Genomic DNA, 15,877 nt, shown 5'->3' on the forward strand with positions numbered 1-15,877 from the left:
GTGTGAACTTTCCTTTCATATGGTATCTGAGAACCAGCTTGTGAGCTGTATGAGAATATTTATGGGTTAAATAGATTAAGTCTCTTATTGCTTTCATGAGGAAGTGTACCATAATGCTTCTTAAATCTGTTAAATACCATCACTTTTGAAGATTTTATGCTTCAATGTGCAAATCACTTAAAACTTGTATTGAAGTAACTTCTCCAACATGATAATGACACGCAGACCAAAGTAATATACTGTTAATTTTTTGCTCCAGAGCCAAACATGTTGCACTGAAGTGTTGTATTGCTGATTGTGGTATCAAAATTCATGTTTACTATTAACTCAGCACAGTTCAATTGTAGTATCAGTAATGATATCACCAGTTTGCTCATCCCTGGTTGTTAAGATTTTTGTGATTGCCATTTCCTAACACATAACAGGCATTACAATTCTAAACTGATAAAGAGGTAGGCAACACATAGCTGTAAGTTATGTGTTGCCTGCCTCTTTATCAGTTTAGAATCTTAATACACAGAAGCATACTTTGATGGAATTCATCTTTCTAATTATTTTTTTAAAGAAAGCAATCTAAATTGTCAAAAAAATTTTTACTGTCACATTTTGATTTTTTTGTAGGTGTGTCAGTGGAATTTGTTCATTTATTGGTAACCAGCATCCTGTTATCTGAGCATCTTCAAAAATTTTATTAAACTATGATTTTTGCATTTAAAAACAAAAATATGCACAAAATTTTAGCACAACTAATTGGGTAATATGCAATTCTGCATATGCAATTCTTTTTTTATAATATATGCTTCTCTGTTTAAACAATAAAAATAATATAAAATGGAAAAAAACTTTCATATAAAAGATAATTTATATAAACAGACAGGGGCTCAAAAAAGATGCAGATGACTATAGTCACCACAATCTTTTCATAGAGTCCATGATTATAACAATTCTGGAATGTTCTAGAATATCCTAGATTTTTACCAGTGTCCTGGAATGTTCTGCAAAGTACCTTTTTTTTAAAAAAATGTCCTGAAATGTCTTGAAATTGTTATTTTTTTTTAATAAAAGTTACTAATAATATTGGAGTTAAATTAATTTTTTCTACAATATAAAAAATTTATAATTATAGTTTTAATTTAATTTTTAATAACAAAAGAGATTTTTCTATGGTTTGTTATTTATTTTAAAAGTTTTTTTTATTTGCATTATATTGCTGTTTTTATTTTTTAAAGTTTTTTTTCTTTATAAGTTTTTATTTTATTTTATAAAGATTAACTACTAAAGAGTTTAAGTCTAAAATAACTGTTTGGTTTATTCAATACATAATTATGATATTTAATTAACATTCACATAAAAACATTATGTTTATAAAAAAGATTTTTTCTTATAACCTACATATCTACATAGACTTAAAATTTAGCAAACAGCCTCTAAAATGTATCATATTTAGATATAGCCTCTAAATGGTCCATGAACCATTGCGGGTGATGAGTAGTTTCCAACAGTTTATCTTTGCTGACTTAAACAGTATTTTGTTAAATTAGTATTATTTTAAAAAAATTTTTAGAACATTTTTTGACCTTTGTGATGGCATATTTCTAAATTATAATTGGTCTATCTATGATCTTCAGCATTCTTTGTTCACATCTGGTGAAGCAAGAAAGTTAGATGTTTATGTTGGTGTGGATGTATTTGGCCGAGGATGCTTTGGAGGAGGTGGTTGGAACAGTTATAAAGTAAGTGAAATAATTATGAATGGTAAAACTATTTTTTTTTGCTTTTTATTATAAAAACAATCATAGTTGATCAAGTAAATTGTTTGACCAGAAACACTTAGCAACATATTTTTAAAGCATAACTGTTGACCATTAACACTTAGCAAAATAATTCTAAAGCATATGTTACAATTATTTTTTAAGGCAATGCAAGTCATTAGAGAAAAGAAATTATCAGCTGCCATTTTTGCTCCTGGTTGGGTGATGGAAAACCATGGTGAAGCAGAATTTACAAAAAATAACAAAAAGTAATTTTTTTTAATTTCATTTTTTCATATAGTTTTGTATAGTTTATTTTTTATTTTTACTACTACAATTTTTTACTAGTTTACTTATTTTTATATATTATAATATATAATATTTATATTAATGTTATTATATTTTTAATTTACATTTCTTATAACTCCTATTTAGTTTTTTTACTCATTTAATTTGATTTCATAACTTCCTTCAATATTTTTGTTTTTGTTATACTTAATTATTTGTTTGGCTGTTGCGTTATTGTTTAAATTACCATTATTATTATTAGTTATAACTGTTTTGATGTAATCTCTTGTTTCTAATAATCATCAATCAAATAACAGGCTTAATAATACTAAGTACAGTTTATTACAATTAAGTTGCTCATTGCGGCATTGTTTAAACTTTACTACAAATATCTTTACATTCACAGATGTACCAGTTAACAAATTTAAGTTGCTATTTACTTCTGATAAAATTCATAAAACTGATGATTTACCTCTGTCTACAAACCATTTCCCGTCTTTTCATTTAAATAAAGTCTCTAATCAAATTAATAATTCTGTTTCATCCTGTGTTTTAGATTCCAATGAAGAAATTTTTTCTTCATTAGACATAGTTTGTAAATATTATGACATAAGCAATTTATGTACTCTTAACTTTGATAAAATAAACTCTTTCTCCTTTTTTTATCTTAACATATCATCCTTACAAAAACGCTTTATGGATTTAAGCATAATACTATCAATTATTTTGGTTTTTCCATTGATATAACTGAAACAAGGTTAAAAAAAGCAACAGCCTCAATTTATTTGAGTCTCATTGATAATTACAACATTGAGCACTCACCAATGGAATTCTCTTGTGGTGGTACTAGGGAATCCAATACCGGACCAAAAATGGAATACAGGTATTTTGGTATTAGGTTAAGTGAAAACCGAAATAACGGTATTAATACCGGTATTTACAATTACTAAAAAAAAGATTAAGTAAAACCCAAAGCAACAATTAAACGGTTCCAAAACTTTATTTTTTAAGTTAAAATATTATATATAATTTATTAATTTGAAACAAAAAACATAAAAAAGTTATTTATTATTAAAATAGGCTCGCAAAAAACATAAATTATTTAAAGTTTCGTTATTTAAAGATGATTGAATTTTCGTACATAGCATTCCCGATGAAGAGAAAGCCCGTTCAAAGCTTCTACGCTAATTGGGGAAATAGTTAAAATATAATCTTAGACCAACGTCAAGTTGGTACCACGTGTACCGTCTTTCTCAAATATAGAAAGTTCTTTTCATATCATTTTAGTCAAATCGTTAATATTTCGCTTTGTTTTTGGTACTGTTTTCAATTCACATCTCATTATTTATGGCGATGTCTAGCTGCTCCTTTAATGTCAAGCTCAAAGGTTCGTCTTTGCACATTATGGTATCTTCGTCATCATCTGTTTCTGTAGGGAATGCTGTAGTTTCAGTTTGTACGAATGAGAGCCGCTGGATAAGATGCACAATTAAATTTACCAAAGCAGTTTTATTTAGCTGATCAAATATGATATCTGAACCAAAATTATTTTGGGCTTGATCTCATATTGTTACTTAATGGTCCTACGCCTAAATTTAATAAAGCATAAATGCCAGGGTAGCATCAGCTGATAGTAGATTAACGTCTCTCTGACATAAAGATTCTACAGCCAATTTCACTGGTAACAACATAGAAACTGTTGATAATATTAATTCTAATTCAGATTCCGTAAAATTAATACTCGAGTTTAAGTCAATCAGGGCTTTTTGAATATAATTTTTTAGTTTATAAAAACTCCCTAGCTTAAAAAGTAAGCTGTTTCATCTGGTCTTTTGATTTTGGTGAGCTCTGAAAAACCTTTAGTCCGTCTAAATGGTCATTATATTCATCGGAAATCTCACCAGCACTATCTTCATCAGATTCAAAATAATCATCTGTTGATTCCACAACTATTATTTTATAGGCGTCAACCACAGCCAAATGGATTCCATGGTTTAGACAAAGTTGTTGGTCGATGGACATTAATCGGCCTACTTTCTTCATAACCGAAGCACCATCTGTGGTAATACATACAATATCGTGATCAATTTTTAAGTTGTGTTCTTTCAGTATGTTTTCAATTAACTCAACACACATCTCTGCTGAGAAATGTCCATTAACTCTTGCTAAACCCGCTAAACTGCAGCTCCAGACTTTTCGCGCAAAAAGTAATTCCACACAGAGTTTTTGTCCTGAAGTTCTTTTTTATAATCTTCAAATACTTTTGGTTTATTAACCATGACAGCATGTTATTGAATACTATAATTTGCAAAATATGAAAAATAATATTGAAATACAAAATAAATAAATATTAAAAATTTATAAAAATGAAGATAAAGATATGAACTAATATGAATTTAATATAATTATATGAATTACATATTGAATTATATGAACTTTTCATATAATTATATTTTATTTCGTTAAATGTGTTATACTTTAAACTGACTGCGAATCATAAACAAAAATAATATAAACTACACATATATATACACATCATTTTGCAATCGCAATTCCCAAGCAGTCTTAAAAAGCGTGCTTATACAAGCTTATAAGTCATTACTTCCAAAATCGTTTTCTATTTTGAGAAATTATTATTTTAAGCATGTGCAAACCAGTGATTACGAAATATCAAATATCAGACCAGATTTAAAACATGAAAAAAAATATAAGATCTCTATATTATATGAATAAAAAAAACATAACTAAATCTGTAATAGAGATGTAGTTATGTCTTTATATTATATAGAGATGTTTTTAGGTTTTTTTATCTTGCCTATGAATACGTGTGTGTTAAATATTTATTCTTTTTAAATTTATTCTTTGTCTTAATTGTTGTTGTTTTATTTGCAAATATATATAAAACAGATAAAATGAAGCACAACACAACAAAGTCACAAAAAACAAAGTGAAAAATTTTTTTGTTATCCATTTTTATAATCAAAGTTTTTTGCTGTGATATTTTCATGCTTATAACTCTCTAAAAATGTCTGCGTCAAAACACGCACAAAGTCTAATGGAACAGTTTCTGTGCGATGAAAAAAATAATTGAAATACCGGTATATACCAGTGTTGAGAACTCGGTATCGGTAATAGAAAAATGGCCGGTAAACCGGGATACGGGTTTTCGGTATACCTGTATTGGACGCCCTAGGTGGTACATTATTGTATTTATCAATTGTTTAGAATCCACATATCAATGTCTTTTATAATATCATGTCTGTCCTACTTCATAAAATATCTGCTGGAAATAAATCTGTTTTTTTACTTGGTGATTATAATATTGATCTGATATCAATATCAAATAATGACATTGCTATGTCTGATTTTTTAAACTATTTTTTTCTGTTCCTGATCACTTACCTCTATTTTGTATTTGTCCCAATTTCAATAAATTATTTGTACCACACACACAATTTATATAGCCGGAGTTTTAAAAACCTCAATAAGGAAAACTTCAAATCTGCTTTATCAAAAATTGAATGGGATGATGTTATAAAGTCCAATGATCTTTAACTCATGTTTCCAAACGTTCATTACTGAATAAACGGTATGCCTCACTTAAAAAAACAACTTCAAATCAAAAACATCCAATCAAAAACTTCAAATGTCGATTCAAACAAACTTATGAAAAGTTACAAAAAGAACTACAAAATCCATTCAAATGCGCAATCTTTTATTTTTTTTTATTTTTTATTCCTTAAATAAAACTTTACTCCTTAAATAAAAATTTACCATCTTCAATTACAAACTTGTTCACATAAAGTAGACTAGTACATTCCTATTCTACTAGAAATATTTACCATCTTTCAAAACCCAGAAGTATTATAAATATTCTATTATTTATCAGTGCGTCTGTGACCATTAACAGGAGCTTTGTATGCATTTTGAATAAGTCCAAAAAACTCCATCCTAAAGTACCTTTTCTCCATCTTAAACAAAATCAATTTAAAAAAATTCTGAAAAACATTTTATACTAACTTTTAGACATTATCCTTACTATTAAAATATTTTTTTAAATTTTCTTTTCGTTATTACTACAATTATCATCAGTACTTTTTATTTGTTTATTTATTTATTTATTTTTTTGATATAACTGGCAAATTATGATTTCTACATGTTTATTTTTAATATATGTTCTATCTGCTTTAATTTATGTCTTTAGGGTCCATGTGTTTCAATTTATGTTTTATTATTGCTTATGTATTGCTTATTATTACTTATATTATATTTAAAAATTGGTGTCACTCCTTTGATCAGATTTCTTTATGAGTGAGACCATCTTAATAAATCATTAACTTATTATTATAAATAATTTTATGCTTATACTGCCAATATTTATTATTATTTTTTCATTATAGTTATTGTAAACATACTTATTATTACTATTACTATAGTTTGTATTAATTAAGTTATCTTATATTATAATTATATATTATTGTTATTATTATTATTATTTATTAAGTTGTAAAAATGATTAAAGGAAAATAAATAACTTGTTGTTATTTTATAAATGCTTTCTAATAGCTTGACTGTTAACAATAAATAAAGTTGTTCAATAGCAGGTTTATCATCTTTAAAATAACATTAATAGTAAAAAAAATATGAGATTAAATTTAATAAAAGTTTAGGAAAAATTAAGTGTGGGGGTTTTGGACGATAAATTAAATACTAAGGCTGCAGAAGAAAAGGGTACTCAAAAATACACTAAATACAAGTTGCAAAACACGAAGTCTAATTAGTAACTAGGTATCTAGCTGCAAGAATCTAAAATCTGAGTACTGAGTGCTTTTTAAAGGTTCTAAATTGTTTTCAAACTAAATAGTTTTGTTTTTTGTCAAAATGTGGATTTATATTTGTATATTCATTTACCCCTTTTTATTGCACAATTGAATACATAAGATAAATGTCATTACTAATTGTATATAAGTCTTTTTTATAGAGTAGGGTGAGGTGGGGTAATATAGATAGAATTTTAGATATATATTTTTTTTAATATAATTTTTTTTTAGTTAATAACCACCATAAAAACTTTTATTATTTTTCTTTACATTCAGGGTGTATACAATAACTTCACAATGAGTAGAACATAACAAATATATTTTCAATAACTAACTTACTAATCCTTTTTTAACAACACTTTTTATATATCTATATTACCCCACTAGTAGGGTAATTTTATATTACCCCACTTGCGGGGTAATACGGATACTCATATTATGTTTGATACATATATTACACATATTAGTTTTCTTTTTCTTAATGGTCTTATTTTTAGTTTTATTCTTCTCTTTTTCTTGCAGCCCTTGCGACAACATCTTGAGCTGTTAAAATTTTTTCTTTTTTGGCCAGAAGACTTTGATACATTGTATACTTACTCCCCAACCTTAACAAGCTGTATGTCATTAATTTGCTGTGATTGTATGTACCAATAGTCTTGCATTGATATTTTATTTCAGGCTTGCTAATTTATTTCAGTCTTTTTATTTTATCTAAAATATTATAAAATTAACTTTAATTATATAAAATTTAAAATTTAATTATAAATTAAAATATGATAATAAAATAAATAAAATGAGGAATACAAAAATAAAATATTTAGATAGGAGTTAAAGTTTTACCCTAGCCATTCAGGGAAAACAAATTTGAACTATGATCTTATTGTAAATAGTTCAGTAGCATTATATAAAACTATTACATGTAGTTGAAAAGCAAAAGTGAGCATAAGTATATAAATAAATGTCATGTAGCTTATGATTTTGTAACAAAGTTCTATAATGTTAATATATTTTATATATATTCATTTTACCCCACTATCATTTTACCTCATTTTAGATTTTTGTTTATTTATCAAAATGGGTTAGATAGCTTATAAAATTAAATTTTATATGTTGTTACATCATGGTCCAACTAATAAATTTACATCATTATTCTTGGATAAGTAATATTACTGAAGTCTGCAGACAATAGTTTTGAAAAGTAATGTTTTTTACATTTTTTTCAAAATAAAATGTTTTGCATTTTAACTATTCATGTAAATCAAATATAAACATTGTTAATGCAGAAAAAAAGAAGCTAATTATGTGTATAAACTGTTGGTAATTTTCAGGTTTTAGCATTATGTATAGCTTTAGCATTATGTATAACTTACTCCATGCATACTTATTGAATATATCCATATTGCCTCAACTATCCATATTACCCCACCCTACCCTAGTTTAACACAGATGAAGTAATATTATAAAGTTATAGCAATATAAGTATAAAGCCATATAAAAAAAAAGGTAATCAAAACTATTTAAATTTAAAAAAATTTAAATCTTTTGTTTTGTTAATAAACTTTTGATTGATAAGAAATTCGATGATGAAATGTACAAAAGGTTAAGAATGTAGTTGATTGTCAACATATGTTGTTCTATTTTATTAGTAATTTGTTTATTAATAGATTTTGGGAATTGTTAACTGCATATCTCTACCCACGTTTTCTTAATGAACTTCCTTTTGTTACCTCATTTTGTCAGGGTTATGGAGCAAAGGTGTTTGTACAAGGAAAGGTAAATAGTTTAAATATTTGTAACATTATAATTAAGAACCTTAATAAAGACTTGATAACATTATATGTCATTAAATTTTAATTTGGTGTCCTAGATGTTGCAAAATAAACCTTGGACAAATCTAAGTGCACAAAGTTTTCAGCCAACATTTTCTAACAATCTATACCAACTAGGTCCTAAAGAAGGCATGCAAGTTGATTGCATTGAATTCCAAACTGAAGAAGCTTATAATGGAGGTGGATGCCTTTGCATTAAAGGATTAGCAAAGCCGCGTGAAGAACAAACTAGAACAGTATTAAGGTATTGTACATTCAAAGTAATACTTAGTCTTTTGTAGATACACCTTTTGGATGTCATTGTATTTTTTTCTAGATTATTTAAAACCGATATTAAACTAATGGAGTCAACTAAATATTCTGTAGAATTTACTTATAAATGCTCAAGTGATAGAGTTCAATTGTTTTTGCTTTTATTGTTAGAAGACAATCCATCGTATGTTGTGTTTAATCCTAGTAAAGCTGGTAAAAGTTTTTTTCTTTGATTACAAAACATAAACGCTGGCTAATGTTATTAATATGATTGTTTAGAAAGGCTTACACATTAAATTTATAGTTTTTTACAATATGTGTAATTTTTGTTTACTTTAAAAAAAAGCTTCTTTTAAGCTTTTTTGTTTTTCTTTTGCTTTTCAATAATGGTTAGGGGGAAAAAATATAGTATAATCAGTAGTCACTTTAAGTGTAATTTTTTGTACTTTTTATTATTTTTTGATAAACAAAACTAATGCTTTTTTTAATCATCAAAGGCAGTCTTTTCTGGATAGAGAATTTAAAACAGGGTTAGTACCCAAAAACAAGGTTAGTACCCAAAAACATGGTTGGTACTCAAAAATAGGGTTAGTACTCTAAAACCTAAACCTAAATACCAACCCAAAAGCCTAGTTTAATAGGTTTTAAAGGTTTATGGTCTTAATTTTTTTATTTATAGTTTTTCCATTCATAAATAAATTTCCATTAACACTTATGATGCTGTTCTAATGATAATAAAAAATTTATTTTTATAAATGTAATAGTTATCAAATTTTTATATATTATAATATATAATATTATAGTATATAAAGATAATTTTTTTATTAAATTGATTAATTCTTAATTAATCTTTATTAAGAGTTCTGAAGATATCTGTTTTCTATTTAATGGCTTGTATAGAAGTCTAAGTTTTTTTGAACAGCTTGGTAAATTCAAGATTTTCTTCTACATTGAATAGTATATCTGCTGAAAAATAAAACCTTGCAAATTCTAATTCATCCTAAATAAATAATCTAATTAGAAAGGTATATAATAATCTATTTTATCATTATTTGTTGTTGTGGCAATAAATTTAGAAATGGTTGCACCTTCATTACAGTTAAATGAAAAAAATCGAAGAATAAGATGAATCACTAATAAAACTTAAATAATCTTGCACCTGATCTTTTGAATGTTAAAACTGGCGTACTGCTAAATATTTCTGATCTTCTGAGTGATAAAACTGATGTACTGCTAAATATTTTTGATCTTCTGATTGGTAAAACTGTGGTACTGTTAAATATTTCTGATTATCTGTATAATAAAACTGATATACTGTTAAATATTTCTGATCTTCTAAATCATAAAACTGATGTACTGCTAAATTTTTCTGATCTTCTAAATGATAAAACTGATGTACTTTTAAATATTTCTGATTTTCTGAATCATAAAACTGACATACTGCTTAATATATCTGATCTTCCTAGTGGTAAAACTTATGTACTGCTAAATATTTCTTTCCATTGAGTGAAGTTTTGCCATGTTGAAGAATATATAATCTACTTACATTTTGAATATAACAAATTTTTTTAAATTATAATTCTATTTCTAATTAGCTTTATATTAAAAAAACCTTGTTACTCAAGATTTGTACCAAATTTTAGCAAAAACCCCAAAACCCAGTTGTGTTGGGTTTTTGCTTAAAAACCCAGAGTTTTTGCAAACTCTAATTGAAGGAAATTTGAAAATATTAAAACAAAATAATTTTTTTTTTCACATTTGAATAATACAAGGTACAGGGAAATTTAAAACATAATAATTTTATAAGTTTTGTAGTCATTTTCATATTGACCTAATAACATACACTACCTTACTATGAATAATAACATACACTACCTTACTATGAATAATAACATACACTAGCTTGTTATTTATAATAGCTATAACATTTGCATTTTTTGAATACATTTTATACAAGATTATATTTTCCAAATATAGAAATACAGAATTGTTCGGTTTCATCAACATATGCTATAACTAATCTTCAAGACAGTCAATATGTGTTTCAAGAGCCTTTAAATAATCAAACTTTGACAACTAATACAGAAGGTATTTGGTTGACAAGGTATTTATATTTTGCTTTATGTTTCTATTCAAAATTGAACATTTTAAAAATCTAATAAAGGATATTTAAGAATATTCTGAAAACATTTTGATGCTAAGTTAGTAATTTAATTTATTTTTTTTGGTTTGTAAACGTGTTTAGCTTAGTTTTAATTTTACATTTGACTTGACACGTTTTAAGTAGTTATTAATAAAAATGTAAGTTAAAAGTTTTTTATACTTTTAGTTTTATGTTAAGCAGGACATAGACAGATAAGACTTTTTGAGCTTGATTATTACAAGTTAAAAAATTACTTGTGGTGGGTAAAATGACTCAGGTTTATGGTACCTAGTTGATTGCTATTAATGTTAATTTGTAACTTGCAGTAGTGGTGTAGTTGTAAAGCACTCACTTCATAAGCGAGAGGTTCTGAGTTTGATCCCCACCACGTCCCTGGTAGTAACGCGCTCAACTTGTTTCTCTGCGCAGCGGCCTTGTTTGTCAAGGTTCGTGTTTCGAAGTTATAGAGTTGAGAGAGGGTTATAACCACTATAAAGTAGCCTCCTCATCTGTAGTGGCCTTCTTGGCCTTAAGAAGGTGAATAACAAAAAAAAAAAAAACTTTTTAAAGCTTTTAAAAATAAATAAATAATAAGTAATACTATTGAAAGCTATGGCTGATCAGGACTGAAAGCTTAGTAAGACGTAGGTTAAAGGCCTGTAGTGTCAAAGGGTTTTGCTTTATTAATAAAGAGATTTTTTTTACTAGTTGGTATTATTTTTTAAACTAATTAAAAAAATTTTTTTCTTTCTTATATTCATTAAGTTTACCCAAAATAAATCTTGTGATAAAAAAATTTAAATTATTTTAACATTGATTGAAGCAATATATCATTATTTGAAGCATAATATCTTTTTTTTACTAGTTGTTGGATGATAATTATCGAGCCTATTTTTATATGGTATAAGAATTTATAAAGTTTTGATTAACAGTTATTAACAAAACAAAAAAAAGAATTAAGAAATTATATAAATAATGTTATAAGTTAAATCGAAAACATAAATAACATTAACAAGGTATATTTTATATGCATGAAGTATAACAACAGTAAAATATTTTAAAAAAATGTCAGATTGAACCTTATAATTCTTAGGCGACATTTCTGCAATAACATTTAAATGCATCTCTGTTAGGAATGTGGTGGGGTTTGAACTTTGTACCTTTTGCTACAAACATTGACGCAAAATATTATGTAATAAAATGTAATGCATATTAATGCATATTAATATGCATTAATATGCATTAATGCATATTAATGATCATATTTGCTGATATCTCAGAAATTAGTAAGATGTATCAGCATAATAAAAATAAAATAGATGCCTGTCAATTTATGCTAAAAATACAAAAAGAAGTTTGATATTCATAAAAATACTAATATGTAAATAAACAAGCTGATGTCTATTTATTTTTTATTGTGAAAAAAAAATTTTTGTTTGTCTATATATATATATATATATATATATATATATATATATATATATATATATATATATATATATATCTTATAGCATATTTATGTGAGCACTTGCTCACTTTTTTTGCTTTTCTAAATCGATGAAAAGATTGCTGTCCCATGCCAAACCGTCAGTCGATGTAGCAGCACTCCACTGCGAGTCAGGCTATTTGTCAGTCGATGTATGTACTGAAGCCCCTGGCAGCAGGCTATTTTATATATATATATATATAACGGGTGATAACTAAAAATCAGGACAAAGTTTAATGGATCATTTCAATCACTCGTTTTTTAATGTTTTAAAAAAGTAAAAAAAGTATTATTTAATTTATTCAATATAATATTCAATTTGATTCAATCGCTCCATTTTGTCTGACACCGTCAAATGCTTGGTGCGACTAACTGTTTCTTGGATAACATTAGGATCAACTTTAGTCAAATAATACTTAAATCTTTCTTTAAGTTGTGAAAGTTTTCTTGCTTGCCAATTATTCTTATACACAAGACCTTTCAATATTGACCAAAAATTTTCAATGGGCCTGCATTCGGATAAATTTGGCGGATTATCTTTTTTTGGTACAATTTTAATATTTTTAGCCTTTAAATATTCCGATACGCTTTTGGCATAATGAGCAGATGCAAGATCTGGCCAGAACAAAAAATTATCATTTAAATGATGCACTTCTATAAACGGGATAAGTCTCTTTTGAACACAATGCTCTAAGTAAATAAACTGGTTGATAGCGTTGCTAGATTCTCGAAAATATGGTTTTGAGGTACATTTGGCCAAAATAGCAATCCAGACCATTATTTTTTCTGGAAACTTCTTTGGCTGTATTTTACATTCGGTGGAGTCAATAAAGTACCACTGCAGTAGTAACTAGCATTTCCATTTATCGAACTGTGATTTAAAGTAAAATACGATTCATCGTCAATGATCCATTTAAAGTCTCGTTAATTTTGGTAAAGCCGACTGCAGCATGTTCGAATTCTTAGCATCATTTAGTCATCTCGCTTCGAAATCTTTTGCTTTTTATAACATTTGATAACAGACTCATTTCTGAGTATTTTATTCACATACGGTTGCGAAATACTGAATTTACGAGCAATTTGCCTTTGTGAAATACCATCTTAATGGTCAAACATGGTTTTAAGCTTAGAAACCTTACTTTTTGGCATTTTTTTGGCTATATGACCACTTCCAGGCTTTTTTTCATGTCCAAATTTGTTTTCAGAGCGTTTTATTATATCATAAATGGTAGTTCTTGGAATATTTTCAGCAAGAAAGGCTTTACTGTGTATGTTTTGGCGAGATTTTTTCTGTTGCTCATCTTTGTTTTTTGGTTCACCTTCATTTTTAAATGATTGATTCAAATACTTTTTATGTTTTTCTAAAATAAGAATATGTGACCTAAATAAATATATTTTATATGTATACTTATTTTAACACGAAGCAAAATTAACTTTAACTTTGTCTGGATTTTTAGTTATCATCCGTTATATATATATATATATATATATATATATATATATATATATATATATCTATATATATATATATATATATATATATCTATATATATATATATATATATATGTCTATATATATATATATATATGTATATATATATATATATATATGTATATATATATATATATATGTATATATATGATTATTTGTTATATCACGTATTTACCTTATGTTTCAATCAAAAATAACATATAAAACATGTACCAGAAAAAATCTGTGCCAATATTTTGAAGAAAGTCTATTTTGATACATATATTAAAAGTACATATATTAAAATTTTTAAATTTCACTTTAGAAAGATTGTGAAGTTGTGTATCTGAGAATGCATGCACTTTGCATTTTACATTTTGCACTGTCTTTGGCTGGACTTTCTTGGTAGCTCTAATCATTTTAATTTGAAGTCTTGGATGTTCTTAGTTTCTTTTACATTGAACCTTAGTTTTCTTTTGACAATAGCCCAATGTCTTTCGATAGGGCCTAACTTGGGACATTTTGGTGGATTGTAGTGTTTTTCAACAAAATCAATTTTATGTCTTCTAAATCAGTTTAAAGTTGTCTCAGAGTAGTGACATGATGCTAAATCAGCTCAAAATAATGGATTACTTGTATGAGATCCTTAAAACAACAAAAGGCGCTTCTTGAGGCATTCTATGTTGTATATTTTGGTGTTAATTTTCCCCGTAGTCACAAAACTAGAAGTTCTTTTGTCAAACTAAAAAATTTTTACGAATTTTTTCCATTCCAATGCATTTATGTTTAGAATTCAGTTTCTGTGATTAAATGCTGAATATTGTTGTCCTGAAAGAGATCGGAAATGTCCAGCACGATAAGTTTAATCATCAATAATCAAACAAGATTTTTTAGCACATAATTTTTTATAGAGCAGTTTTGAACAACGAATTGTAACATTTACTTGCTTTTCTTCACAACGAGGAATTTTTTTTTTTTTATAAGATTTATAGCAGCAATTTCTCTTCACTCGTTGTATAGTGAAAGCACTTGTCTTAAATTTATTTGATAAAGTTCGAACAAAAATTTCTGGATTTCTGTCTATGGCATCTTTAACTTTTTTAACAAGATCTCGTCAAACAAAAACTTTTTTTTTCCACTCCCTGATTATCTTTTAATTATATCAGTGTCTTTAATTCACAACACTCTACACTGTTCTCAAAGCAATCTGCAACTTTTTAGAAATTGGTTTGTTTGATACACCAGAATTTTCAACCAGATAATGGAAAATTTTTTCTTACTTTTTATCTTGATTCGATGGCTTATGATCACTTAAATCTAATTGTTTTGATTGCGGAGTTGTTTAAATTTTAAATAACACTAATACAAAAACATTTTAAAACAGTTAGCTAATTAAAGTAATGCACAGTTTCCTTAAACACCACATTAGAACACACTCAAATTTTTTCTGGTACATGTCTTAACTAGGGGTGTCATGGGTGTCATGGATATAACTATGGGTGTCATTGATATTTTATTTAAATGAATATTTAAATTGTGAAAATCTCTGGTATTTAAAAGTTTACCAATAGATAACTAGCTGTAAGCATCCTGTAATATGGTTATTAGTAAATTTTTTTTTTTTTTTTTTTAAACATCTTCGCTTCCAACAAGGCTGCAAGCAGCCACTAATTAAAGTTGGAAGTTACTGTAAGAGAAAAGATGAAGATTGTAGAGCAAGATAACGATTGAGGGACGATTTAAAAGATTGCAAATTATATGAATCAGGAAAGTAAGATGAAGGAAGCGAATTCCAAAGAACTGATGTTCGAGGAAAAAAACTAGACGAATAAGCGTT

At 26.7% G+C, this 15,877-nt stretch overlaps 1 protein-coding gene across 2 annotated transcripts in view; it reads left to right on the forward strand.

The window, feature by feature from the left end:
* LOC100206857 (cytosolic endo-beta-N-acetylglucosaminidase) overlaps positions 1 to 15,877 on the forward strand; it is an 80,294-nt gene that overhangs the window by 41,066 nt on the left and 23,351 nt on the right. For both annotated transcript variants that reach the window (XR_010640043.1, XM_065803391.1), the window contains exons 5-10: positions 1,565 to 1,733; positions 1,917 to 2,020; positions 8,524 to 8,632; positions 8,727 to 8,932; positions 9,005 to 9,153; positions 10,918 to 11,044. Coding sequence is in view for 1 of the 2 variants with exons in the window: in XM_065803391.1 (XP_065659463.1) it covers positions 1,565 to 1,733; positions 1,917 to 2,020; positions 8,524 to 8,632; positions 8,727 to 8,932; positions 9,005 to 9,153; positions 10,918 to 11,044 (864 nt within the window). In the remaining variant the exon portion in view is untranslated. The remainder of the gene's footprint in view (positions 1 to 1,564; positions 1,734 to 1,916; positions 2,021 to 8,523; positions 8,633 to 8,726; positions 8,933 to 9,004; positions 9,154 to 10,917; positions 11,045 to 15,877) is intronic.

This window comes from Hydra vulgaris, chromosome 08 (assembly GCF_038396675.1).
Source record: "Hydra vulgaris chromosome 08, alternate assembly HydraT2T_AEP".
Lineage (NCBI taxonomy): Eukaryota > Metazoa > Cnidaria > Hydrozoa > Anthoathecata > Hydridae > Hydra > Hydra vulgaris.